This window comes from Seriola dumerili, unplaced genomic scaffold, assembly GCF_002260705.1.
Source record: "Seriola dumerili isolate Sdu_G_001 unplaced genomic scaffold, Sdu_1.0 BDQW01000149.1, whole genome shotgun sequence".
Lineage (NCBI taxonomy): Eukaryota > Metazoa > Chordata > Actinopteri > Carangiformes > Carangidae > Seriola > Seriola dumerili.
This window is the reverse complement of record NW_019174404.1, coordinates 16,558,215-16,585,969: the sequence shown is the minus strand read 5'-3', so window position 1 is coordinate 16,585,969 and position 27,755 is coordinate 16,558,215. Positions and strand designations below refer to the sequence as shown.

Below are 27,755 nucleotides of genomic sequence, written 5' to 3'. Positions count from 1 at the left end.
AACTATTGAAGTATAGAAAACAGTGGCATACAGAAAGTTTCATTTTACATCTAATTTTATTGATTTTTATATTTTACCAATTATTCCGCCGGGTCTTGTTGACTCCCTCTCTCAGTGTAACGCCTTCAGGAGTCAGTGTGGCAGGCAACGACAGACCAGGCGCTCATATACAAAGCCAGCACGTTCACTCTGTCTGCAGCAGCCGAACGGTGCTGAGCACCACCTCCGGCATCAGGAGCAGCAGCAGCAACAGCAGTAGCAGTAGCGGCGGCGGCAGCAGCAGAAGCAGGGTTTTGGAGCACAGTTGGAGGACCGACGACGCATATCAACAGCGCCAGGCTCGACACCAGTCAATACTGATGCTCAGTGGCCGGTCGCTGGTCGCTGGTCGATGGCTGCCGGTTGCTGTTGAATGAGCGGAGGTGTCGCTGAAGCGCTGTCCGAGGTGCTGAAAAGCCCCTGACAGACCGTCGCTGTCCCTTTTCCCAGTCGAGACTATACGCATGAACTGACGTGAATGCCGAGCAGCACAACACAGCACCCCCGGCCAGAGTAAATGGGACCACACGTCGTCCGAGCGTTTGAAAGATGGAGAGATTTTTCCTGCTCGTCCTCAGCTGTCTCGGCGTCTCTCGAGTCACAGCCGGTAAGTTTATGTTTATATGCAATGAGAGGGATGTTCCCATGATTTTTAGCGCAGCAGCTCGCCGCCTGTCTCTCCAGCCCTCACTGAATGGTGTTTTATTGTCTCATTAGACCAAGTACTGAGGGGAATGCAGCGGCATGTGGGTGAAATACCGCTGGCTTTCGTGGAGCCTTATTGTGGAGGCATTGGGTTTTAACCGGTGTTGTTGTGAGACGTTGCGTAGTCTGTTTGTGTTTGTGGAAAGGCTGTCTGTGTTTGCAGGCTACTGGAGGTATTTCCGTGTTGTCATCTGATGAAACAAACATGAAGGTTTCACAATCCGTGGTTTGAACGATTCAAACCTGAGAAACCTGCACAGAGTCACAACCAGACCGTTTGTCATGAGCATTGATGAAGATTAGTGCAGGTTAATTGACCTATAACAAAGTGTGTGTGTGTGTGTGTGTGTGTGTGTGTGTGTGTGTGTGTGTGTGTGTGTGTGTGTGTGTGTGTGTGTGTGTGTGTGTGATGTGAGCCAAGCTGACCTTTCAATCTCATTTCATATAAACTGCTGCACAAACACACACATTCACAAGCTCAGTGTTAACCTGAGCTGTGTATTAACACTGTCCATCAGTGGTAGAAGTGTATGAGCATTTGTTGAATACTGATCAATAGCAGTTATTTTTATCCATAGAGTCCAAAATCTGCCTGTAATGAACTGGCAGTGGCCACTAGAAACACAGGATCGGATTGCTGAGGAGCGACAGTGGTCCTCTCACACAGATCCATGGAAACACCAGTGATGCGTGCTGTGCCTGTCAGTGTGAGTGCTGGTGTCCAACATATACTGTAGGTTACTGTCTGAGTGTGCATCTATAAAACATGCCTTTTAGAGCCCAAAGTACACAAACACACACACACACACACTCACACTTTGACCGCTCACTGCGATAGAGTGCCACACTTCACTCCTGACACACTCCTGCCATCGAAATGCAACCCTGGTTCGCTCGACATCCTCCCACTTCTCAACCTTTCCACTGACCATAAATCAACGCATTAAAACACACACACACACACACACACACACATTTACTGTTATACAGTTCACTGACACACACAATTTACAAGCACACTCTCTGTTTTGTGTGCTTTTGTCTTTCTCCTACAAGAGTAAACAATTTTATAGACGTACTGTAAAAAGACTATATTACAAAGTGCTGTTCAGGTGCTTGAGGCACACAACAACATTTCTACTGGTAAACAGGCAGTGAGATGTCTGTAATGGATGTCGGCACTTTCATTGCCATAGAATATTTTTATGAAGGATTTATGGTGGTCTTCGTTTTTTTTTATGTTTTGAGGTTTGCAAACATTTTTCAAACCTTTTAGTTTTTCACTTTATTTCAACTCTGTATTTAACATTTATAAACGGTGCGTTAAAGCTTAGATTGTGATGGCTGCTTGATAATACAACAGTTGTAATCATGCATAATTATATAAGCTATACAGTGTGTTGTAAAGCATTTATTAACTGTTTATAAACCACTTATAGAGCATTAATAAACACTTAAAATATTCTTATATCTGCTTACAGCCCCATTATAGTGTGTTATAAACCATTAATTACATGCTGCCTATCAATGATAATAGTGTAGGTATAATAAATGTTATCTTTTAACCACTGTTATGTACAATATTAGAAGAACAGTAGTTTCATGTTCAGCAAAAACAGAAAATTGTCAACAGTGACACAAAGAAACAGGTTAGATCATGTGATCACTGTTTTTAGTGATCAGTTCAAATGTGGACGCAACACCCTCACCGTCAATGTCTATTTAGTAGCTGTTCTGGAGCTTTAGCTCATCTCACATGATATTCATCAAAGAAGTTGAACCTCAGCTTTTAAAGAGAAACTTAACACCTCTTTAAAATCCCATTTCTGCTGACCGCCGGTGGTTTGACTTCTCACCTCGATGCAGTGACGTAACAATGCAGTACTCCAGGACCCTGTGACGCCACTGTTGCGTGTGGGTGCAACAGCAGCACACGTCTGACCACGCCCAGCTACACCCAGCAGTGACACTGGGTGTGGTAAGAGGGAAAACAGGCTTGAAGCTTTCAAGCAGAGAGGACAGTAAAACTCTGCTTTTCAGTCTGTTGCATGTTGAGTTACTCTCTCAGCAAACAAGGACGACATGGCCAGATGAAAAGGGCTTTTCCACACCATGGCAGCTCACACCCTTGGATCCATTGTCCAACAAATTTGAAAACTTTTGCGACCAATGATCCAATGATAATTGCACAGTTGATGTAGTGTTGAAACATTGGTCCATTTGCACTATTAAAGGTTGAAAATCAATTAGTTTGCTCCATTTTCTTCCAATGGATAAAAAGTGGTAAAAGTTGTCAGAAGTATTTTCTCAGTCTTCTCTAATTTAAAAAACCCTGGCCACCAAGGCAGATCTCGGGACTGTTAAAATCTAGTTACCCCTCAGGTAAATGCTAAACTTGAGAAGACTGTCTTCCAGTAATTTGCATCTTAGAAATGGAAGTGAAGTACAGAGGATTTTAAAACTGAATCTAGTCTGAATCTATTTAGTGATTTAGGTCAGTGAAGCTGTCTGCGCTTTCATTATGTCTGGCAATCTATTATTTCTTTTCTCAGGTCTCTCTTTGAAAACAGATTTTGATTTTGGTGAGACTACCTGATTAAATAAACGTTGTATCTAAAGCACAGAATGCCCCGAAAAGTACACAGAAAAAACTCAAATTAAAACATCTACCGTTCCATGGCAACAGAGCAAACTAAATCTGCTGATGAAGATCATGTGAAATCATCAAAAGCTCCAGAACACCTACTAAATGGACCTTGAAGTGAGATTGTTTTGTAAACTTCTGTTTTCAAGGTCAAGAATAAATTTTGAACCTCAGTGAGTCCAAATGTGACCACAGAAACGTGCAGACTTTCACGATTCACGATTCACAGTTCAACTCGATTCAAGTTGTTGTCTCCCAGTTTATTTTAAGACTCAGTCAGACGCCTGCACTGGGAAACCAGGCCAAATCGATGTTGAGACGGAGAGGTGGACTGGCAGGAGTGAGTGGGTGCACGCCACGGCACCATAAAATTTATAGTAGGGTGACGTCTTTACTGTGTCTGTGTTTATAGTGACTCATAAACAGTTGGTTGATACCGGGAAAGGAAAGGTAATGTTTCCATTTAAAATGTAAATCGACTCTCTAACACATTCATCTAAATGAGGCCATAAATCCTCACAGGCAATTTTCTCCCGGTCCTTAACAGTTCTGAGTTTGGAGAAAGAATGAAAAAATAAAAAAATCGATGAATCAATCAACAAACTGAACAGTGATGCAAGTGGTGGAAAGGCTCACGGCTGTTCTCTTTGTGTGTTTACAGTAATGAGTTCAGAGAGCAAAGTCTTTCAAGAGCGCAGAGGTTATTTCTTTAAGCTGTAAACCAAAACATCTCGGACAGCTTTGGCAGCCACCTGCCAGGTGATATATCCTATGTGAGTACAGTAAATTATGTGTCAGGTGCTCAGCCATCTAGCATCCATAGAGAGGACTTATAGGCCTCAGCTGTGAAAGCCAAAGTTTGTAAAAGCTATCCATCTCCTCTCTCTCTCCCCCTCTCTCTCTCTTTCTCTCCAAATTATCATCAAACAGAAGCAGATGTACACTGTGAACATTTCTGAGCAGACATCCAGTCAGAGAAATACAAAAAAAAACTAAATCACAAGGTTTCATAAGATTTTCTGCTGTTTGTCACACACACACACACACACACACACACACACACACACACACACACACACACACACACACACAGACATTGCAAATACTTCTTTATTCTTTATGGATTGTCTGGTGGATGCATCATACTGCATTATTCATTGAAATTAGATTTTATTCAAATGTGGTGTCCTTTAGACCTGTGGGGTATCTGGGGCAGCCTCCTGATTGGAGGGCTGAATCATCACTGTTCCCTCTTTAACAGGGCACGCGTGTGTGTGTGTGTGTGTGTGTGTGTGTGTGTGTGTGTGTGTGTGTGTGTGTGTGTGTGTGTGTGTGTGTGTGTGTGTGTGTGTGTGTGTGTGTGTGTGTGTGCGCGCGCGTGCGTGTGTGCGCGCGTGCGTGTGTGCGTGTGTGTGCGTGACACGGGGGATACAGAACTCTGTGTGTGCATGTGATTATTAGTTCATTAGTTTTCCTCTAGTGAATTGTGTGAGCACAATTAGCTGTTTGTAATTATTAGCTGTTGGTAATCTTGTTTGGTGTTTGTAAGTTTTTTAAAAGCAGACTGCTGGACTTTTTTCATGAGCTAATTACAGTTCACCACATAGTCACCGCACTTACTTCTTACAAATATGTTGCATCAGATTTGGGTATTGACAGGAAAATACCTTATTATGTTGCAGTAGCATGTTACAATGCTAGAGCTACAGTTTTGTGACTGTCATTGACAGCATTTGTTTATTTTACAGTGAGAAATAAAGACTTAAATATGTAAGTCTTTTGCAAAGAAACATCTGTAATGCTGCATGTAAACAGAAAAGTAACTGTAGCATTACAAGCTAGCATATCTAAAAAAACAAAGATTTTTTAGAGGTTCAACAGATATATCCTTTGTAAATGTTGGTATTTATTTATTTATTCATTGCACACACATTATTATTCATGCAGCACAGAGAATTGTGTTTCAGACTAAGTCGTTATTCATACAGTCTAGAACGAGAGGGAAATATCCAGTTACGCTAACCTGATGTTATTTAATCATACAGTCAAACATTATTAGCATTTGTTATTCGAGGTATGATGTGTTATTTCTGTGAAATAAAATGTAATTTAAAGTCTAGATTTAGTAAAGAAGTAAAGATTTACATCATTATAAAGCATTATCAAGTTTCAGGTCAGACACATAATCTGTATTCCATTTTACTTCTTTTAAACGAGTCATATATTCAGATGGTTCAGTAGCTTTAACAGTTACACCTGGAAGTTATTGGGTGTAAATATTTAGTGACATCTCATCTCCACATAAGAATTACTTTATGTGGTGCAACCTGCTTTAAAAACCCTGTGAACATTTATATTATAGGAGGAGGCTAAAGTTGAACTATACAGCAACAAGAGTCATAAATCACTGACAAAACATTTAGGCTACTGAATAATAATTTAGAAACCAGAAAAAAAAACTTTTTCTCGTCTTTTCTAGACAAAGTTAATCATCTTAAATACATCAGAAGTGAAAAACCATTTAAATCTTTCATCCGTACATCAGAATATTTCAGGGTTTATTTGAGCTATTTACTGACTTTGTTAAATCATCGGATCTAAAATACAAAAGACGATGAGAATCGTTCCCATGTTTTACAAATCACAGGTTCATATTTTCTGGATTCCCGTGGAGCTAAAGATCTTTAGCTTCCTGATGAGCGAGATGTAACATACTGTATGATTCAGGGCCATAGTTTTGTTTAATATGCATATATTTTTCCTCAAACTTTGTTATGTAGACTTTTGTTTCAGCTGCATGCACACAAGATATTTTTGGTGTGCAGGTGTGTGGTGATCTGCGTGTAAATACAAAGATGAAGCCAGAGCTAATTCATTAGCTTAGCTTGACAGAGTCTGTGTATTTTTGGAAAACAGAATTGGGGCTGGGACACAAAAAAAAGAAGAAGAGAAAAAGTCCGTCCACCCTGTAGCTTGGCTGTTGTTACTGTCAGTGTTGCCCAGATAATCTTCCTTAATCATTCTCACACCCTGACACATTTTAATTGTCACATGACGAACAGAACTGAAGGAGCTGAGATGAAAATCCATTTTCACAATGTCCTTTCAAAGTCCTCTTACACAAGTGCCAGTACCGCTGAGTGTTTGTGTCAACAATACTACTGCTGCTGCTCTTTCCTCTGGCACCTCATCACCCTCTTCTTTATTTCAAAAAGCCTCTTTTGAGTTCTTTTGAGAGCTCGCCAATGGCTTAGCGAGACACCGATGAATACAGCGATGGCCTTGTGGTTCAAAGCAAGAGCTCTTATGTGCTAAGGCTTTCAGATCTGGTGGCAACACTAGGATTTGGACCAAACAGCAGAAACTGCGGCAGAGAAAATGGAGATTTTAATCTTTTGCGCTAAAATTGTTTTTATGTTACTTGGAAGCTTTTCTTTTACCATTTTCGTATTCGTTCAGTGTTGTCAGGTTGGTTTTCTATTTTCTTTTTCCTTTTTTTTGCCAAAAATGGAACAGGCATTAGAGGACAGATTGGTCCAATCATCTGGACACTGGGCCTGTGGGAGAAAGAGATGGCAATGCCAAAAGACTGACGTGGCAGCGGCAGCTCTCTGACGCAGTCTGTCGTCTGTCCAGTATCACGTCTGAATGTGTGCAGGTGGAGCGGGGTCTCAGCTGCAGGTGTTTCTGGGGTTTTTCTGCGTCACAGACTTGTTTGTATGTGTACATGAGTGTGTGTTCAACAGGTCCTGAAGCTTTATTTACCAAAGCACGCATAGAACAAGCTCTAAATGTTTAGGAACATACAAGAAAAAATGTTATTGATCAAATATGAGTACTCACGTTTACACATTGAACAATGAGAAATTTCAACTGTTCTACATTCATCTGTTTGTGTGGACAAGAGTAGCAAGAAAGATTAAGGCAAAAAGCATCACAGGCAGTTGGGTTAAGCAGGCATACAGAGAAAAGGTCTCATTTTACAGTATATGTGTTGGTACGAATGTTATTGTGTTTCACATTGTGTTCCACAACATTTCCACTGTTTCCACTGTTCATTTATTGTTATAAAATCAGTTATTAGGGACATATGTGGTTACACCACAGCTGATGTTGTGAGAACGACGGGCAAATGTCTCCCCACCACAAAGAAGCTGGTTAAGCTGAATCGTGACACTTCTGCTCTCTTATTGATTCATGGCTGATAAATCACTGTAGCACATAATGGAATTCAGCCAAACCAAATTGCTTTATTATCGTTTGAAACATTCACCCGTGAATGATCCAGAGATAAATAAATACAGTATGGGAAGAGGTTCAAGAATGATTTAACTGGTTAAATAAAGAATTGCAGCACACCAAATACACACAGTACCACTTAAGTGAAACTCACAGATTATGAATTAACTTTTGATTTGCTTTTTAATTGGGGGGGGGGCATGTTTCGTTTTGCATTTGCGCAGCTTTGAGCAAAGATAGGCGCCACCACATCCTCACCAACACACACTTTTGCTCGTTTATCTCCTGTTGCAGATGGCTCTCCTGTTGCAGATGGGTTTTTTTATGGTAGTGTAAATATAAATGTATTTGTGTAGACACAATGGGGCGGGGGGGCAGGGGCTCAATCCACAGTGAGGGGCCAGAAGTCAGTCACACAGCATGTGTTAGTCTCAGGGGAATACTTGGTAGAGAGACACAAAGAGATGAAGGCAGTGATGAATATAGAGAAAGCAGATGAATATATGCAAAAGGGAAAGGGTGCTAGAGTTAGAGTCACAGGAGAGAGAGAGAGACAAACCCACAGAGAGACAGCCAGTGGAAAAAGGAGAGAGTGAAACATGGAGGAATCAGAGAGAGTATTATTCATGTTCTCCCCCTCCACCTGCCTGTGACACCAGACCTCCGAGGCTGCTGCTGCGTTACTTTTCCAGCTTTGGCCAAGTCCTCAGCGGGGGGGGGGGGACTCGGCAGAGAGCTGGAGATGCTACAGTACGTGTGAAAGACAGCAAAAGAGTGTTATCAAGCACTAATATCGTATTCTTAACCTTATATCAAGTTATGAGCTCCTTTTAATGTTATCAGCCCCATCCCATATTACCAGCCTGTAAGGGGGGGGGGGCTTGGTTGCTCCTTCTTTGAGAGTAGATTGCATTAGCAGTGGGCTTGTCAAATAATCAGCCTCACGGCGCTCCTTTGCCTTTCTGAATTAGCTGGCTTGCATTCTCTCTGCACACAATGCTGCATTGATTTTCATACCCTGCCTTTTGACATTTAATTAGAGAAAAGTGTGTGTGTGTGTGTGTGTGTGTGTGTGTGTGTGTGTGTGTGTGTGTGTGTGTCCATCTAATGGAAAGAGAGGGAGAAAGATGCTTTGCAACCCCACCCTCCCCACCTCAGCGTTCCCATGGCCAGCGGGGTTGGAAAATTCATTTCCTATGAGTAAATAACTCATTTCTCTACAAAGGGACAAAAAGACCCTTAGGTGTGATTATTTGACGGTGCTGGGCCGCTCTGCGCAGAGGCAGAATGGACCTCAGAGAACACACAGACTCTGTGGGACGTGCACACATGCAGAAAGCACACACCCACAGCCTCCCACGCACACAAACAGGCGCTCTGTGGCTGTTAAACGCAGACATCTTAAATGAATTCAAAATTAAAAAGCTATGCTGGAAAAATATTCCTGCCTAAAAACACCACCTGCTTTATTAGCTGCCTACATTTACATTCTCAAGCAGCTGATCAGCAGCCACTGAGTGAGTAGCATGAGGCTAATCAATAGTAGAATAGTACATGAGTGAGTCACAGCTAGGCTACCGTCTCCCCTTTTCACCCACCATCTCCTCTCTGCGCCCAGATTCCCACTGAAGTGTCAGTTGCAGGCAGAAAGCTTTACACACCAGGCTATGGAGGAGCTGCCAAAAAGCCCCGGTGTAGTAGCTGAACAGAAACACAGCGAGAGGCGTTTGGAGAGACAGACAGATGAAAAGAAAGAGAGAGACAAATAACAGATAGATGGTGAGGGCGCGCATGTGTGAGGGGGAGGTTTAGCACCAAGTGTCCGTTGCAGCCAGGGAAATAGGCATTGAAAGCAAAAGTAAATAGAGGAAGAAATATAGGAAACAAGGACGTGGTGGATATGGAGCCAAGAGCTCTGGCTAAAGAAGAAAAAGAAAGGGAGCTCCCTTTTGTGGTAACATTTCAAGCTGCCGTATGGAAAAGTGGTGGCACGGCTGTGAAACAGCAGGAAGCCTCTAATGAAAAAGGCATTATGGGCAATCAATTATAAAACATGACACAGCGTTACAGTGTGACTCCAACACGTACACATGGGTTTGACAGAACTTCTAAATTATTCACCAGATGCTTTGGCTCCTAAATGAGACACATTAACGCCTTATGTTCGCCTGGGAGTATCAAACTGTGATCCCCCTAACTTGTGTATATGTGTGTGTGCTATATATCCACAAGGACGAGACCGCGCGCCAAGGTCTCCTCTGACACATGCAAGGGCAAACTCCAGATCAGCACAAAATCCTGATGGCTCTATCATGGCACATTAACTATGAATGAGGGGGAGCTAGCGTCCCTGCCAGCTGTATGTATGGTAACCCACGGGAGCACGGTGCAACCTGCAGCACACGCAGCTCCGAGACTAATAACATGTTAACAGGGGAAACGGGCAACAAGCAATTGTAATTTCACAATTTACAGCCAGTAATTCCCCCCGTGGGTTCAGCCTTCCCAGCCACTATGGCTGCTGCACAAGTTTCATTTCTTCCTCCTTCCAAAGTCTTCCTTCAAATAGACCCTGGCTTTGATATTCTCCCCCACCCGCTGGTTATTACACCTTCCATACAAAGTGACTGCTTACTTACTATTAGCCGTGAAATGAGTTGAAGTAGTTTAAGTTGCTAAACGTGAATTAGCAGCAGCACAGTGATCCATGAAGTGATTCAAAGAAGAGGACAGGAAGTTACACACAGCCAGGGTCTGTGCTCGCCTCTAAAATGCCAGATAACAGTGGAGCATGATGCAGCTAACAGGCAGTTTTCATGTTAGTTCACAAGCCTACAGACTAACTCATTAACATCCCAGGGAGCAGAACAAGCCCAGGGGCCTGACTGTGAGAAATGCATTTCTAAGCATTAATAAGGTGGTACAAATCAGTAATATCTCCCCACGGGGGCAGACGGAAGCGGGAACATCACCCTGCGAGCTTTTATGATTCCCCAGTCTCAAAGCTCCTGCTGTCAGCCCAGGTCTCACACTGTTTCAGCTGAGCGGGGTCGCAAGTGTAGAGCAGCAGCTGAACTGGTTAAACTTGTAACCTGCACATTCAAAAATGTTCTTATATCCACAGTGGAGGTGATTTTACTAATAACACAGTCCAAAAGGCCTTTTTCACAACGGTCATTTTTGACTTGAGGTGCTAACTATAACATTAATGATGGCTCCGTTCTATTCGAGTGTACCAGTGACCTGAAGCAGCTTAATGTAATTCAACCACAATAACTTTATAACCGGTGTTTTCTTAATGTGACATATTAAATGTCTTCGGTGAAAAAAATGCCTAAAAACTAAAAACTCATATCTTTCAGAAAAAAAGTAATAAAATAAATGATGGTGAAAAATCCTCTCTCACTGGGCGCTCCGTCAGTGTGTACATTTATCTTTGAAATGTACACCCCTCCTCCCACCTCCAATTATCCGCTCGCATGGCTTCTCATATTTGCAATGTAGACGACACCCAGCTACCTGCTGTTGCCGCCAGACGACCCCACAGTCTCTGCACAGATCTCAGTTTGTCTCTGACACATCCCATGGATGAGGGAACGACACCTTCAGCTAAAGCTTTCTAAGACTGAACTCTTAGTCATCCCAGCCAACCAAGGTCGCAGGAGACCTGGGTGTCATGTTTGATGACCAACTATCCCTCTCTGACCATGTCCCATCTGCCAAAGATGCCTCTTTACATGATATAAAAATACATAAAAAAATCAGGTCTTACCTGACTCCACACCTACCAGCTCTTGGTTCAGGCCATGAGTCTCTCTCGCCTAGACTACTGCAATGCTCTTCTAGCTGGCCTCCCTTCACACACAGTGAAACCCTTACAGACGGTCCAGAATGCGGCATCCCGTCTGGTCTTAATCAGCCTAAAAAGTCACATGTCAATCAACCTGCATGGCTACCCATGGCCGCCCGTATCAAATTCAAGTCACTAATACTTGCCTTCAGAGTGACTTCTGGGTCTGCACTCATATACTTGAACTTCATCCCTGCACACTCGACAATCGCAGTCCAGTCTGTTCTCATTTGTGGTTCCCCGATGGTGGAACAAGCTACCAAATACCATCAGAGCAGTGGTGTTCCTCTCGATCTTCAAGAATCTCTTGAAGACTCATCTCTTCTGAGAACACCTTCTCTCCCAACACCTCTAACACCGTCACATGCCGAACTAGCTTACTATGCACTTCTTTACTTGATCTCCTTGCACTTACTGAATAGATGTTGTATTTAGTACATACAGTACACCACGTCTCCTGCTGCACTGAAGCTTTACTGTTTTCCCTCACACAAGTCGCTTTGGACAAAAGCATCTGCCAAATGAGTAAATGTGTTTATATTTATATATAAATATAAATAATCACCTTGACTCAAGGCTGGATTATCAACCAGGCATAGTGGGCAACTGCCCTTGGGCCCCAGAAGCCTTTGGATCACTGTGTGGCAATTGCCAAAAATAATATGTAATAATATGCCTGAATATAAGAGCTGTAAAGGGCGCTGTATCAAAAAATATCTATTATTATTATTTCAGTTGACATCATGGTGCATATTTCTAAATACATGTTTGTTTAATCAGTGCAACACAAACTAGCAGATGTGTAGCAAAACTGTGGCAGGATAGTAGGGAAAAGAAAGAGCTCTGCATGTATTTACATGTTGTGTCAACATGCACTTTCACTCATCCATATAAAATATCCAGATACTGTCTAGATTGTATGGTAATACCAGGTGTAAATGAGATCCGCCACACAAAAGGATTGTTGGTAAGAGAACTGATTCCATAGAGACCGACTGGGGAAAATACAGCATCAGCACTACAAAATCAGAGTTACAGTCACATCTGGTAAAATGATATAAAAACAATTTCCTCTTTATAGCTCATCATGTGTTCCACATTTCATATTCCCATGTTACCTGCAATACTTCTCTGATAAATCCACCCAGAAATTCACCAGCTTAAAAGCAGTGAACTGCACTTTACCCAGTGTTGGGAAGTGTGTGCACACACAACAAACTGAAAGGAGATGCAGAGGGGGAGTAAGGATGGGGGGATGGCAGCCGGCCTGGAGGAGGTGTAGGAGGAGGGAGCCTGTTGTTCTCAGGTCGACAGAGAGATGAGGAGGATGTTCATAAAATAATGATGAAGGCTTTACGGACCAGCACTGGTCACTGCCTGTGTATTCACAGCATGTCTGTGTTGTGAAACTGTAATTTAGCGTCCTCTCCTTGACTGTGTAGTTTCAAACACACACACACGCACGCACACACACTCCCAGTGGGTTCTCTAATGAAGGGGCATATTAGGGAGCTGTCACCCTTCAAACTACTCAGCATGGGAGAGACACCTAGCTGTCACTCTGATCATCACTGGTTTCAAAAAGATACACACACACACACACACACACACACACACCAGGGAGATCGTCATGGCTCAAAGTCACTCCCATCTCTCAGGGTGAGGCGGACTGTGTGTCACGGCGATGAGAGACAGTTTATGAAGACATCTGTCTGGTGTTTCATTAGAGCTGACTCTCATGTCATGTGGACATTTAAGGCTCGCGGTCACGGCCCGCGTCAGCTCTTATTGTCTCTCGGCATAACACACTCATACACGAGAGACAAGATGCGCAAGGACAGACGAAAAGCGACCGGCTGTAGGACACGAGGACACTCATAGAGGCAATTTAACTTTGAAAGTTAAGGAGTGATAACAAGAACTTTATCAGACAGCTCAAGGTCTGTTTTCCAGAAGAGACTGAAAAACAATAATTCAGTTACAGTTCAACAGGCCGTCAGCACTATATACAACAGAAGAAGGAGAAGCCAAAAGAATTTCTACACTCTACAAATTAGTTCCAGACATCAATGAAAATGTGAGAAATCGTTATGTTAAGATCATCCAGCAGGACAGGAGTTTCTCATTTCAAAGAGGATTGCAGCTGCTCCATTTTAAAGAGTAAAGAGAAAGTAGTGCCCACCAAGATCAGAAATATAGGCTATAGGCTTTACTTAAAGCTAACCAGCTCTGTGCTAAATTATAGGATTTAAAAGACACGAGAAGTGAGGTGCAGAGCTTCACAAGTAGAGAGCTTTATAGATCAGACTGTTGTCAGGCAATTATTGAGCAGAAAGAAGAGTAGAGCGACAACAGACACACATCTGGAAGATAAAAAATCTCTCTCCCCTTCATGTAAACAACAAAACTCACATTAATGTCAAAATCGGCTTTCATTTCTCTCAGTCATGAGTTTCTTCTTCTCTTCCTTTACAGTCTGTTGTTTCTTTTTAAAGAGGCAGTTTGGTGATTTTAGATTTGCAGTTTATATTATGTTTATATCTCTTGGTTTGTTTGTATAAAGTCAGTGTGAACATGAACAGGACCAAAGACCAACAGTCAGGATGTCTTGGCTTCTGCTGCACCTATTTTTTTGCATTTATTATTTTTATTTATTTTTATTCTGTCTCTCAGACTTCTCCTTCTCTCCTTCAAGGTCGAGTTCTTGTTAGAGCTGAAAAAAGGGAGGAAAACTAAATAGACATTTGCAATTCTGAAGAACTTTTTTAGCACGAGTGAACAAAGCAATGGTCTGTGTCAGAGTCACAGAAATGGATGTGTTCCCTCAGGGGCATTATGAGCTAAATGTTTGCTTTCACTGTGTGTTTTGAGAGTGACATTGGCGCATGAGAGAGAGAGAGAGAGAGAGAGAGAGAGAAAAGGAGTGGGAGGGGACTAACTGAGAGATAATGAGTTTGATGTGTGACTTTGTGACCCCCCACCCCCCATGCTCCATCCCTCAGGCAAACACACAGCAGACGGTAAACACAAGCAAAGCCAATCCAAACATCAGAGTGCATCAGATGCAGCAGGTGTCCATCCTGCCATGTACCGTCATTGAAACATCAGCGGGGGAGGGGGGGGGGGGCATGTAACAGAGAGGCCTGCTTTGGATACACCGTGCTGTCTCTGAGCGTACAGTATGTCAGTGTGTGTGTGTGTGTGTGTACAAGAGCCACAGCAGCCCATCATCCTGTAATTACCAACCGTGTGATTTGTCCCCGTCGAAGGGCACGTGAGCGTTAACCTATTCAGTAACTCACTGACTCTGAGTCAGTTGGCTGAATTAGATTTATATCCCATTAAAGACAGCTGAGTAGCATCGCTGAGAATGACCGCTTCGCATTCCTATTCATCTCCCTGAGGTCTGCTTCACATTACAAATATCAATCAATCCCAGAAGGCCACAGTGATTCATAAGAACTGCTGTGTGATGCGATGTAAAGGTGTAACACCACCGTCTTCTCATGGTTCAGGGTGATACAGGATACAGGCTTTACGGGTCAACACTGGAGTATTTGTAACTATAATGAATGGAAGCAAACTGTCTCAGTCGGTCTCTCTTCCTGACATGATAAACACTTAAAGGAATAGGAATAGGAAGGAGTAGTTTGATATTTTGGGAAATGCGCTCTGTACAGTAAAGCACTTATTTCATAGCTGAAATTCAGACACTCAAATATAATGGCAGGAAGTGAATAGCGCACCAGGTAACAAATTTGAATGGCACTATTTTAAAATGTAACCAACCTCTTGCATCCTTTACAAATGAGAAGTACTTAAAATATAAGATATTGTATAATATAATATAAATGAATCATAAAAAATGTCCTGAATCAGACATGGAGATAAAAAAGCAAATGTCTAAAATAAATACAGTATATTCAGATCAACTGATTTTCTTGATTGACTGATTATGTTCTGGCCTTTCCTATAGAAAATCAGCATGTCAACATTTTCAGGCAGCATTTCAGACGCGTGACAGTTCGCAGAGTTAATAAAATTGAATAAGCCCCTCAGGCATTAAGTGCATCTAAATGAAAATAAAGAGCTCACTTTGGGAGTAGATTTCCATGAGATTATGATTCATTTCTGTGCGTACGGTCATATTTTTGCATCAAAATATATATCGAGAGTCAACAGTCTGATTGTTTCTGTCCATTATGCGATTTATGTTGACACAGTTTACACATCAAATGATTTTTATAAGAAGAGAAATGAAAGTGATTGTGCAAACAGTGTGAGAGAAAAATCCATTTCCCACTAATCTGAAGCAAACTGATAGGTTCTCCTTTGCTGCAGGCACTTTGATCACCTGATCTGCACACAATTCACATAGGACTGGAGCCATTAGGTATGTGTGTGTGTTTGTGTGCGTGCGTGCAAGCACGTGCGTGTGCTTGCACCGCATGCAGTAATTAAAGAGAATCTTATTTTGAAACAGCTGAAGCTACTAAACTACAAGTACTAGTCTCTCACTTCATTATATAATGAAACTAAATCATTATTCTCAAATCTTGTGGCCTGTGACCCTAATTAAACTGGAGCTGTATTTGGAACATGAAGCATGACAAGTAGGTGACCACAGCCACACACACACACACACACACACATTTGTTGTACATATAAAGGTGGGGATATTTTGCGGAAAACATTGTGCTAGCTTCCCAAAATCTTTCAACTCCGGGAGAGAGTCAGCAGTAGTATGTCATGAGATCCTACTGTGGTCAGTGTTAAGACTTTCATTGTGCTCAGCTATGAATCAGCCTCACCAGTTTCAATCTAAGAGAGCAGGAGAGATAGAGAGCCACTGATGAAGCCATCTTACTGTCCAGCTTTGAGCTCTAGCTCTAGAGCTGCTGTCGACCATATTGTTCTGTTTCTGTTTTATTTGCTTTTATTAGAGCTTCTCACACTGCCTTGATATATAAGCTTTTGTTGTGTGTACTAACACACACTCATTCTTGTTATTCTGTTTTTGCTATATAATACTTTTGCAGCCCAAACAGGATTAATATTTGAACAGTATAACATAATGTGAAGAGCTGTCAAACCTGAGAGACGGTTCACAGCACCATTGCATGTTGAGGGAACAGCAGACGATGATATGAACAGTGTTACAGCTTTGTATGCTTTGTGATTAAATGTGTTGCACCAGTCTGAGACCTGAGAGTGTTTCAACATACTCTGGCAACATACTTTTTTGTTTTGTTGTTGTTTGTTATGTTATGTTCACTTGGGTTTTGGGGGAACTTAACCAAGTGCAGAATAAAGAGCTTATTCAACAAGTTTTTCGGTGTTAAAATAGTTTTAAATCTCAGTTGTCATTAGATAAGTTCATACAGACAGACAGAAGGATAGAATGACAAAAAGGAAATAAAAAATCCAGAGTGCAGTGCAGAAATATTTAATTTGTTTTTCATTGGCACAGTTATAGTTCATTTTGTTCACGACCGGGTTGATGTGGGAGATTTGGTGCGTTCTGTCTTTATCTTTTCATCATTAAAACCTTGTTGTTAGAAATCTATGCATGCAACACTGAACAGGTTTTGAATTTCTGAGAGGAGTGTGTTGAATGTCAAAAAGATAAGCCTGTATTTGTATTATTTATTAAAATCATAAGAAAAACAGAAGTAAAATCCATGTTCAGGCACTCTCTATTTTAAGTTTCGTTGTTTCATACATTGCAAACATTTCATGGCAAGTATCATGAGAATGAAACAGTTACTGACAAGAGTCTACAGCCATGCTGGCTGAACGCGGAACCTAAGCACAGCTCTACTTTGAGCTAAATGCTAACGTCAGCACACTAACATGCTCACAATGACAATGCTTACAATGCTTACAGTGTTAACTAGCTTAGTTTAGCGTGTTAGCATGCTAACATTATTTATTATCACTAAGCACGGAACACCTCAGTGGCTCACCTGGTAGAGCATGTGTGGTACACATGCTTGGTCCTAACCGCAACGCCCATGGGTTCGAGTCAGCATGTCATCCTCTCTCTCTCCCCGACTTTCCTGTCTCTCACTATACCATCAGAATAAAGGCAAAAATGCCCCCAAAAAAACTAAAAGAATAGAATGAAAAAAAAAAAGATCACTAAGCACAAAAGGCTGATGGGAATGTTATCAGTTTTACATGTATTATAAAAGTTAAGGGATCATGGTTCGTCATGAAGGTGTCAACCAAATTTCATAATTTCATAACAATCCATCTAATAGTTGTTGAGAGAGTCCTCATGCAGCTGATCGACCAACAGATCAATATTGTCATATCTGTTGCAAGCGTGGATACACACAATTCTTAAATCTAATTTTTAAACATTCACATACAATTTTAAATAGAGTTTAAACCAAAGTTTTAACTTTCAAAACTTAATTTCAACCGTTGAAATCTCAGTTTTAATTTCATGAGTGGTGTGATTGTTTTTGTCTCGCTGGCTGCATCGATCCCTCCATATCTTACACACTACAGTGTCTGCTGAGCCTTGGGCGGCACCACTGTAACACACTGAGGAATTTGTGTTTCTGTTCTCTGTCATCGATTCCACCGTACATAACGGATTCCGCTGAGCCATTTATTCACACCACTGAATTTGGTTTCCTGCCACGCTGCTGGTCGTTTCAGCAACTGGTGGAAATATAATGGAGCTGAACTTCTCATTTGCTTCATACACAGAAGATGAAAAAAGCTTTTGAATCTCTCTCTCTCTCTCTCTCTCTCTCTGTTTGCAGATAGCTTGTCGCCTCCCGTCAATGTGACCATCAAAGCGCTGAAAGCAAACTCTGCTGTGGTGACATGGGACATCCCAGAGGGAGACTCCGTCATTGGCTTTGCCATCACACAGCAGGTGAGTAACACACAGACTGTACAGACACAACATACACACTGGATATATATGCAGATGTACCACCAGGATGAATTGTGTGTGTGTGTGTGTGTGTGTGTGTGTGTGTGTGTGTGTGTGTGTGTGTGTGTGTGTGTGTGTGTGTGTGTGTGTGTGTGCGTGTATGTGTGTATGTAATCTACTCAAACACACACACTAATTAAATTAAGTTGTGGTTGATCACTGGTTGTTTACTGCCATGTCCACTTCTCTTTATTGTGTTGCTCCCTTTCTCTGAGTCAGCATGCATTATGGGTATTATCACAGGACCCTGGATCCTGTCCGACTGCTTGTCTGCTCTCTGGCAACAGCACGCTATGACAGCTATGTGAAAGGGGAAAAGTGATATTATTCACACATACACACACACACACACACACAAACTCACATATCCTACTTGGTTCACACCCACACTTTAATCACATTAGTTTACGTGGGACAAGCTTCCATCCAGTGATTTTAGGGACACATACTGTACACACTCAGTCACGGGAGCAGGGAGTGGCATGATGCAGGAGGACAGCTGCAGGGTCAGCGTGTGTCACCTGCTCGTAGTGGTAGTGAGGTGTATGCAGAGGAAATTGAAATGCTGAAGGAGGAGGATGTGATGTCAGAAGCTCTAAATAACATATTCAGTATTATTTTGTTTCCAAAAGAAGCAACTTAAGTAAAAGCAGAAATATGCATCTGCCTACACTGTAAATATTGTTCTCTTCTCTGTACTTCTCTTACCTGTTGCATTACTTAACTGCTTTTTTTTTTTTATCTGTATTTTGACATTTTTAAAGGAACTGTTTGACATTTTTAGGAGATGCACTTCTTCACTCTCGTGCCAAGAGTCACAGAGGATTAATGCTGCACTTGTATCTGGCCTCTAAATATGAAGCTAAAGCCTGGAGACAGCTAGCTTAGCCTTCCCCCTGCTGTCAGTCTTCATGTTACGCTACATTAATTGACCTCTGTCTCCAGTTTCATATTTAGAGTACAGACATGAGAGTGATATCTATGTTCTCCTTTAACAAGAAAGACAAGAAAGCAAATAATTATATTTCCCAAAATACTGAACTAGTGCTTTAATTGTGAAAGTGAAACTTTTCTTCAACATTTTACCTATTTACCTTACCTCCAGTTAGCTCAACAGTCAATCTGGCGTGATTTTTAACCCTAACAATTACCCTCTACACAGTGGGTGGTGCCCTTCCACAATTTCACCACTGCCACCTAGGTCAGTCAATGTACACCTCTGTTAGAGAGAATATGACTGAGGACAAAACATCTGTCCTCCTGCTTTAAATAATGTTCACCAAACTCTCCCAACAGAAGAAAGATGTGCGCATGCTGCGATTCATCCAGGAAGTCAACACCACCACACGCTCCTGTGCATTATGGGACTTGGAGGAAGAGACCGACTACATTGTGCATGTCCAGTCCATCAGCATGTCTGGGACGAGCCCGCTGAGCGAACCGCTGCGCTTCCGAACACCGAAGGAGGCCGAGACTCAGGCCTCTAAGAGTAAAGGTAGAGTGGCACAAAGACAAAGCACACGTTCAGAAACATGAACGCTTGCTCAGTCATCCAACAGATCCACACTTATAGGGAAAAAAGTGCACATTTCCTCACTCTGTTTCTGTCCTTTTCAAGACAGTGAGTGCAGAGGGGACTTGGCCTTTTGACAATATCTTGACTGATTTTGTCTAAAGACCAATAAAAATCAATAGACACACAAAGCGTGAAATGAAATTTCACAACAGAGTGCTCCTGAAGCTGACCGCCTCTGACCACAACTCGGGAATAAAACAGCCAAGGGGGGTGTATACTTCATTGTGTATTGACGAACTTCTGTAGGCCTCACCCTGCACGCACCCAGCACAGCCGCACGGTAAACCAAAATGAGGAGAGGCATTTATCACACGCAGAGAGGAGATGGTCAGAGCTGCGAGGGGCAGTGAATCGATGCGCTTTTGGCTGAGGCCCTGCTCCATCTATTCTCTCATTTACACGCATCTCTCATGCGAGCTGGTGCTGTACTCCGATACGTCCGAGGGTGTGGAGCCAGAAGGAGTGTGAACTTCTTGGTATGGTGGCGAGTGGGCCAGCAGAGACATGCGTACATACAATCATTGCAGAACACTGAATATAATCCTCACCACTGAGGCCTAATTAGCACAGGAAGAGGTGTGTGTGTGTGTGTGTGTGTGTGTGTGTGTGTGTGTGTGTGTGTGTGTGTGTGTGCGTGCGCGTGTGTGTTGTTTCTGTGAGGGGAGGAATTGATACAGAAATCAATAACTGCACAGGATTCAGATAAAAAATAGTTTCACGCAGACATTGCAGATATGATTCTCTCTCCTGCTGTTTTCAAAAGCCATGAAGACAAAACAGCGGCTCCAGCTCATGGAGAAATAAACATCAGTGCCTCATAGCTCCAAACACACACTGAAGCAAACAGAGACACTGACACAGTTTCACTGAGAGGAGTAATTAAATTTTTAGGAGGAATAGTGACAACAGGGAAATTATACAGAAAAAGTTTAGCGTTGATTTCTTGCCGAGAGCTCTATAAGAAGTTTGATACCCCTCTAACTCTCTACTGCTATGTCTATATGCCAAACATGATGCTACTGCTAGCAGCTGGCTAACTTAGCATTGCATAAACACTGGAAACAGGGAAACAGCCTTACAGCAACTTAAAAAAATGTAAATTGTTTATTTGATCTGTACAAAATTGAAGTGTAGAAATGATAATCTTCCATTAAACAGGTGTGCCAGACTTTCTTGGCTGCGGCGAGAAATAGTCCTGTACCTAAACCAGGAAATTGTTGTTTTTACACTCCAGGTTAAATGAATGTAACTAGTGGCTTTAGAGGTGCTGGAGGCAGATTTTGTTACTTTTAGACAGGCTAGCTGTTTCTCCTTGTTTCCCCGAAGGCTCGGCTAAATTAGCTGATTGTTGTCTGTAGCTTCATGAGGTCGTGTACCTGAGAGTGATCCTGATCTTCTCATCTAAGTCCCAGGAGGAAAGCTAATAGGTGTATTTTCCAAACTGACGAAATACTCCTTTTAAAATGAGGAGTGCGGTTGTTGAGTCGAGTGCAGTGGAGACCTCTGTGAGTGTTCGTTTGCTCGGTTTATTTGGAAAACTGTTAAAGGAAGCAGCACTCAGCCTCAGTTCACTCAGCCATTCCCCAAAAATGTAAGATTTTCCACATATTGGCAGGCTCTGCACACACACACACACACACACACACACACACACACAAACACAAACACACAAATAGTCACAAATATTGAGTCAAAGTCCCTGTTTGCTGCAAAGCAAAAAAAATAAAAAAATTCCCTGCTCCAGCACACGTCCTCAACAACAACAGCTTCTCAGTTTAACACAACACCACACATCCTTCTCTGTCTCATTTGTGCTGCTTGCTCAAGGATGTCTGTTTAATTAGCTTAGCTACGTTGAAACAACGAAACCATTTGATGTCAGATGAACAGATGTTTTTCAAGTCAGTCAGTTTGTAATTCACTGTAAAATCTGTATGCTTGGGATTGGAGGTGTCAAGTTCAGTGTTGGTTCAGTGATTTGTTTTAATCCATCAGGATATGTGGGGGTTGATGCTACAGTTATGCTTCATTTTGTACGATTTGCACATTTTGTTCCTAGGTATAGACAAATAATGGGTAATAACTTACTATTTTAATTTCTTCGCCATTTTAGACATTCTATGCTCATCCTGCAAATTGCCCATCAGCAGAAACAACATACATAGTGTTAACTGAGGTGTTCATCTTGTTAAGTTGAACTATTATTATTTCTATGTCTACCGTTCATACAAACCCAAACAATGGGAAAGGGAGTGTGTGGTTAGTATAGAAAATAGATGGAAAAAATGAGAAAAATAGAGAGAAATGGAGTTTGTCTTTTAGTGCAGATAATTGCACAGAGTAGAGAGTGTGGGAGAGAGAGTCCCTCAGTACAGCTGTTAGTCCTTTGTCTCGATATGACAGGCGAATGTCCCTTGAAGAAAAGGGAGGTTTTCACCATCCTCGCTCATCTGCTCAGCCCCTTCTGTTCTGCCGTATCACGCTGATCTCAGTGGAGAGAGCAGAGGATGAGCACGAACGCTGGATTATTCAACATTTCTTCTCATTTCCTCTCTCACAATAGGTTTAAGCTTCAGGAGATCAAAGGAAGCGAAAGAGAGCGATGAAGAAGAAGAAAAAAAAACAGCACAACCTGTGCACAAAATAGGAGGAAGAGACAATGAATCAGAGAAGGGGGGGAGGGAACTTGACAGAGAGGGGGGGGGGGGGGGGGGGGGTCACAGAGGATGCAGCGTTACAGGAGAAAAAGAAATCCTGACAATTTAATTCTGCTGTCAAAGACACTGTAGTGGTTTGTGTGGTTTCACACAGATTGACATGTACACTCCCTGAGCAACCAGGCACACAGACATGGAAAAGAAAAAAAGTACTGCAAACAAGACACACTGGCCTCCTCAGATCTACTAAAGGTAGAGCTTTCTCTCTCTGGCCCTTCTGGAAAATTCTCAAAAACTAGTTTCTCTTTATTGCTGTCACATAGTTATTTGATATGTATGTCAAACAGGGCTGCAGTGGAGTATTGCTTCCCCAGACAGCTCTGCTACATCCCAAAGGACGAACAACACTCCTGGATTTTATTTCACACTGTGTGGCCACTGAAACAAAAGTAGCTGGATGAAAGACGAAGGACAAACCCTACATAGGTTTGGCACCTTAAAGGAAGAGGTCAACAATTTGGGAAATACACTTAATTGCTTTCTTTCCAAGACTGAGATGATAAAATTGATGTCAGCTACATGTCTGTACATTAATTGAGGAGCTAAGTCAGGACGTGGTCAGCTTTGCTTAGTGTAGAGACTGGAAACAGGGGGAAGCAGTTGGTCTGGATCTGTAAACACACACATGAGGTTATGTCCTCAGTACTTTTCTCTGGGAATATGGGAACCTTAAGTGCAGCATATATTTTCGTAATTTAAAGTTACACATATAGGTTTTCAAATGACAGGTGACTATTTTGACAAAATAGACCATATTTGACAATTTTTAGGTCTGGAAAAGGTAATAAACACATAAATTAATTATATAATAATGTAAAACTTGGTGGAGGAGAAAAAACACTTTTAGAGAACAGTTGTTAAACCATGATTTGAGAGAAGCTCTAGGACATAAAACAGTGTTTAAATGAATAAAAACAAATTTCTAAAAACATAAAAGAATAGCTGGCAAAAATTCAACTTGGAAAAATATTAAAATTGAAAGAAAATTTTACAGATTTTCCAGGTCTTTTTGAAATGATCTGCGGGGGTTCTTGGGCTTACAGCCTCAGTATTTCTGAAATCCTGGCTACTGCCCTGCCGCCTTGTACTTCTTTGTTCGACTCTAGCTACAGCACAGGTTGCCAGATATGGTCAATTACGGCACATAACTCATCCTAAAATCAGAAATCGTTGTTCCAAGCTGTTTGTATATGGGTTCAAGTGTCACTCCAGTGATCAAGCATTGGGCTTTCGTTAAGTTGATGGATTCACACGAGATAAGAACGGTTATAATCAAAGCAACTTTTAGTACATACTGTGGGTCAAGCCCCAAACTCAGGAAAACAAAAACAGGCTTTTAACTCCTTGTGTGGAAAGACCTGAACCTTGTGAGAGCTTCAGGTTTGCACTTTAAATGGCTTTTGAAAATCAAATTTTAGATTATAAAAGCGACAAATTGGTGTCAAGTTTTTCACAGCAGAGAGTCTTGCTGAATTGAAGGTAACATAGAAAAGTAAACGGACCTTGAAAGCTATTAATCCATACAACACGGAACGTCATCAAGAGTTTGGTCAGTGAGCATCAGCGGTGTTACAGCTGACCTGTTTGCGCCAGTGAGGCCGACTGGCAGCAGTGTCAGGCGCCTTGGGCTGCTCTGCTTTGATTAGTTAATACCGGGCAACAGAGGCCAATCGATCAGCAGATTGCTTGTTGCTAAAAGCTACTGGAGCGTGGGGTTCCTGCCACACCAGGCCCTCCAAATGTCACCCACTGCATCTAATAAAAGGAAAGGGGTGCTTTCTCCTCTGCAGTGAACTTTAGCTCGAGCCTCTGACTTCCACAACACCGAGCGGCGCGAGAGAAAGTTACTACGTGTTGTTGCTTTGTTCGATAGAAACCTGCAGGCATCCGAAGGCAGACCGCTGTACGTGCAAGCAACAAGGAAAACACACACTGCCCTCTCTTTGAGACCTCTCCTGATGGTCATTCCACTTCAGAGATGATGATGGAGTTGTATTGAGGTCGGTGTGAATTGATCCTGACTGCTGTGATTAACTTTGTTCATCGCTTCATGTCTCTATCACACTCTAATATGAAGGGTTCCCCATTGGCCTTAACTATTCTCTTTATGCTCTGCCTCTCTGTGATCTTTTGACTCCATCAGGCCCTCACACAATTTGGTCAATTAGTGATCAGGCAAAGTACATCCCAGCAGCTAGTCAATCTTTTGAAAATCGTCACTTCTTATTAGCATCTTCCTTTCTACTGCAACCGCACCTGCGCTACCGCTCCCCGCCGCTACTGTGCTACGCCTGTAATTTAAGGCGTAATGGCAACTGGAGAAGACTAGCTGACAAGTGCCAGTATCCCTTATGCATGTGCAGGATTGACTGTGATCAGACTGGGTAAAAGCACTCGAGTCGTACTACATTTAGAGAATAAGACAAGTGTGAAATAGTAACACCAGCACTTGGTGAGATTCAAGAGCCAAAAGCAAGACAGCAGACAGTGTTCAAGGAAGCTCACGATCTCAAGAGTACGAACACGGACCTTGAACTGTAACTGTCTAAAATAAAAGCAGAAAGTACATCAATGAAGCCCCAAATGTGTGAGCGGTTCAGTTCAGTCGGGTCTGCTGCTGCTCTACAATAACGTGCACTGAAAACTTAGGAACCAAAGACGGAGAGAAGAAGCCTATCCTCTCAGGATCAGCGGGAAACAGGTGGTTGATGTAAGAAAAAAAAAAAAAAAGTATCACTCTAAGTTGTTTGTGTGGAAATGGGGAGCTCAACTGTGATGCCTTCCATGATGATGAGACTCGGAGAGACCACTCGAAGAGGACTCTACAGCCTGCTCCCTGTTGCCCTCTACAAAAAACAGTGTGCATAAAGAAAAGTATAAATACTATCTGAAAAAAAATGGAGGAGTCTGAGAGAGACCGAGAAAATATTGAATGGACAATCGAAGTTAAAGAAGTGTTCTGTTGTTCGAAATCAAGACCATGCGGTCACATGAGACATGAGCAGCAGGTGCAGGGACAAAATGAATGATCTAATTAAAAATGACCATGAAGTGGTTTATAAGCTTGTAGATAAAACCGTGAACAGCAATTAAAAGAGTATTAGTAAAGTTTGTAGAGATGATAATGTCCCAGTTGTTAATAACCTGTACACAGACCGCACTGTAGACTGCTTCAGGGGCTGCAAAGAAATGATTGGGGAGGGGAGGGCGGCTGATTCTTTCATTTACCTTTTTAAAAATGCATAAATAGTATTTTCTTTAGACCTTCCCTTTGACAGAAAAAAATGCAACACCGCTGTTGTGTTAAAACAGGAAGTTTGTATTTTGAATGACTTGTGGCAAAGCTAGGTATAACATGCAGATATCAAAAGGGTAAACAACTTCTGGTATCCACTTCTTCTTTTAATGGTAATTAAGGGACTGTATGACAGTTATTAGAGTATTATAATTAGGTTTAAATTAGATTGCACCATCTTAAATTCTAGATGCATTGCCTCCTTTAATCATAAGTGGTGTGTTTTATTGCGGGCAAGGTTTTCCTCTGTGGAAATGGTTGACGTAAAGTTGTTATAACATGCACAGGCTCCGTGTGCTCATTCTGTGATAGAGCAACCTGGCAATTCTTATTTCAAGGGACCTGCACTGCATAATCACACTGATGCTGACTTGTTTGCCTCCAAGCTCAGTGTGTTTGAAGTGTCGGTCACTGAACTCAGTGAAAACCCTGATTTTATGGAAACGCGTTTTGCTGATATGTTGTATAATTTATGTTTCAAAGCCCATTAGCTCTTTGTCTTCCAAACGCTGACTCGCCTTAAGACGGACAAACTACAACCACCTCGATGACAAAGCATGTAACAGGCTACAACGATGCAAAAACTAAAAGGGAAATTGTCCAAACTTCAAGTCATGAGATCTTAGACATTGGACAGTAATTCCATGCTGGCATCATCAATTTTAGGTTGTGGTGAAGATCAGTGGTTGGTTAATGGTTAGGCAGTGTTGCTTTGCTTCTGTGTTATTCAATTATTAATGTTATATAATAATGGTTCATTTCTCTTTTTTGGTCAATGCTAATCCACTTCCTGTACCACATTTATAAACATGTTGCCTCTTGACTCTCTCAGACGAAGTGACGATGGAGGAAGTGGGCCAGACCACCCAGCTGAGGGCAGGGGAGCTCATCATCATCGTGGTGGTACTTATCATGTGGGCAGGTGAGGACAGACCTGTTCGATAAGCCAGGATCAGACAGTTTCTGATGCGTTGTTTCTGTTTATAATCTTACTCAAAATAAAATAAAATCCTGCTGTGGCGTACAGAGGCAGGTGGAGTTATTTGTGAATACTCTCTGTCTCTTCACCCAGGTGTAATCGCTCTCTTCTGTCGCCAGTATGACATAATCAAAGACAACGAGCCCAACAACAACAAGGACAAAGCCAAAAACTCCTCAGAGTGCAGCACTCCTGAACACCCGACGGGGGGGCTGTTGCGCAGTAAGGTATAACCCACCCCCCTCCTCCTCCTCTCCCCCGGGTGCCTCCCCCTCAGCGGCGCCGGGCAGGTGAATGGTCCCGGCCACTTCTAGACTTTTTTCCACTGACACTTCATGCACACTCATAGTGTCATCTGAACATCAGCTTCAGGCTAACGCTAAACACTGCTTCAACATGCCCACCATTATGTGCATGACTATGCAGCATTCAGCAACAACCAGCACACACAATCAAGTCATCGCTTCTGATAGGGTCTCTTGATCAATACACAGAGCTCCATACCATCATCGCCAAACCATAGGCAGAAAACAAAAGTCAAAAACAAATCTTTATTCCTTTCACTCTCGCGCTACCAACATCAATAAAACATCCGAGTACAGAGGCATCCTCATGCTCAATGAAGAAGCTTATTGTATGATTCCTGTGAGTCCTCCACACCTCATACCTGTGATCTTCCTCTTTCCTCCCACAGTTCCCCAAGAACAACAACAACAATAGGATGCCATCTGTCAACATCATTGAGGTGTGACTGCCAGG

General features: G+C 42.2%; 1 protein-coding gene across 1 annotated transcript; it reads left to right on the top strand.

Moving 5' to 3' along the window:
• Positions 1 to 588: 588 nt before the first annotated feature.
• On the top strand, positions 589 to 27,755 carry LOC111226022 (fibronectin type III domain-containing protein 5-like). Its single transcript, XM_022751099.1, has 6 exons — positions 589 to 646; positions 18,254 to 18,369; positions 19,726 to 19,924; positions 26,850 to 26,939; positions 27,090 to 27,223; positions 27,691 to 27,755. Exons 1-6 carry the CDS (start codon positions 589 to 591, stop codon positions 27,745 to 27,747), a joined length of 654 nt encoding a protein of 217 aa, XP_022606820.1. The 3' UTR covers positions 27,748 to 27,755.

Bases quoted from the DNA above. Each gene is read 5' to 3' on its own strand.
- LOC111226022 (XM_022751099.1), top strand. From the start codon at position 589: ATGGAGAGATTTTTCCTGCTCGTCCTCAGCTGTCTCGGCGTCTCTCGA. The intron at 18,370-19,725 runs GTGAGTAACACA...CTCTCCCAACAG, and splicing joins GCTTTGCCATCACACAGCAG to AAGAAAGATGTGCGCATGCT. The intron at 26,940-27,089 runs GTGAGGACAGAC...CTCTTCACCCAG, and splicing joins GGTACTTATCATGTGGGCAG to GTGTAATCGCTCTCTTCTGT.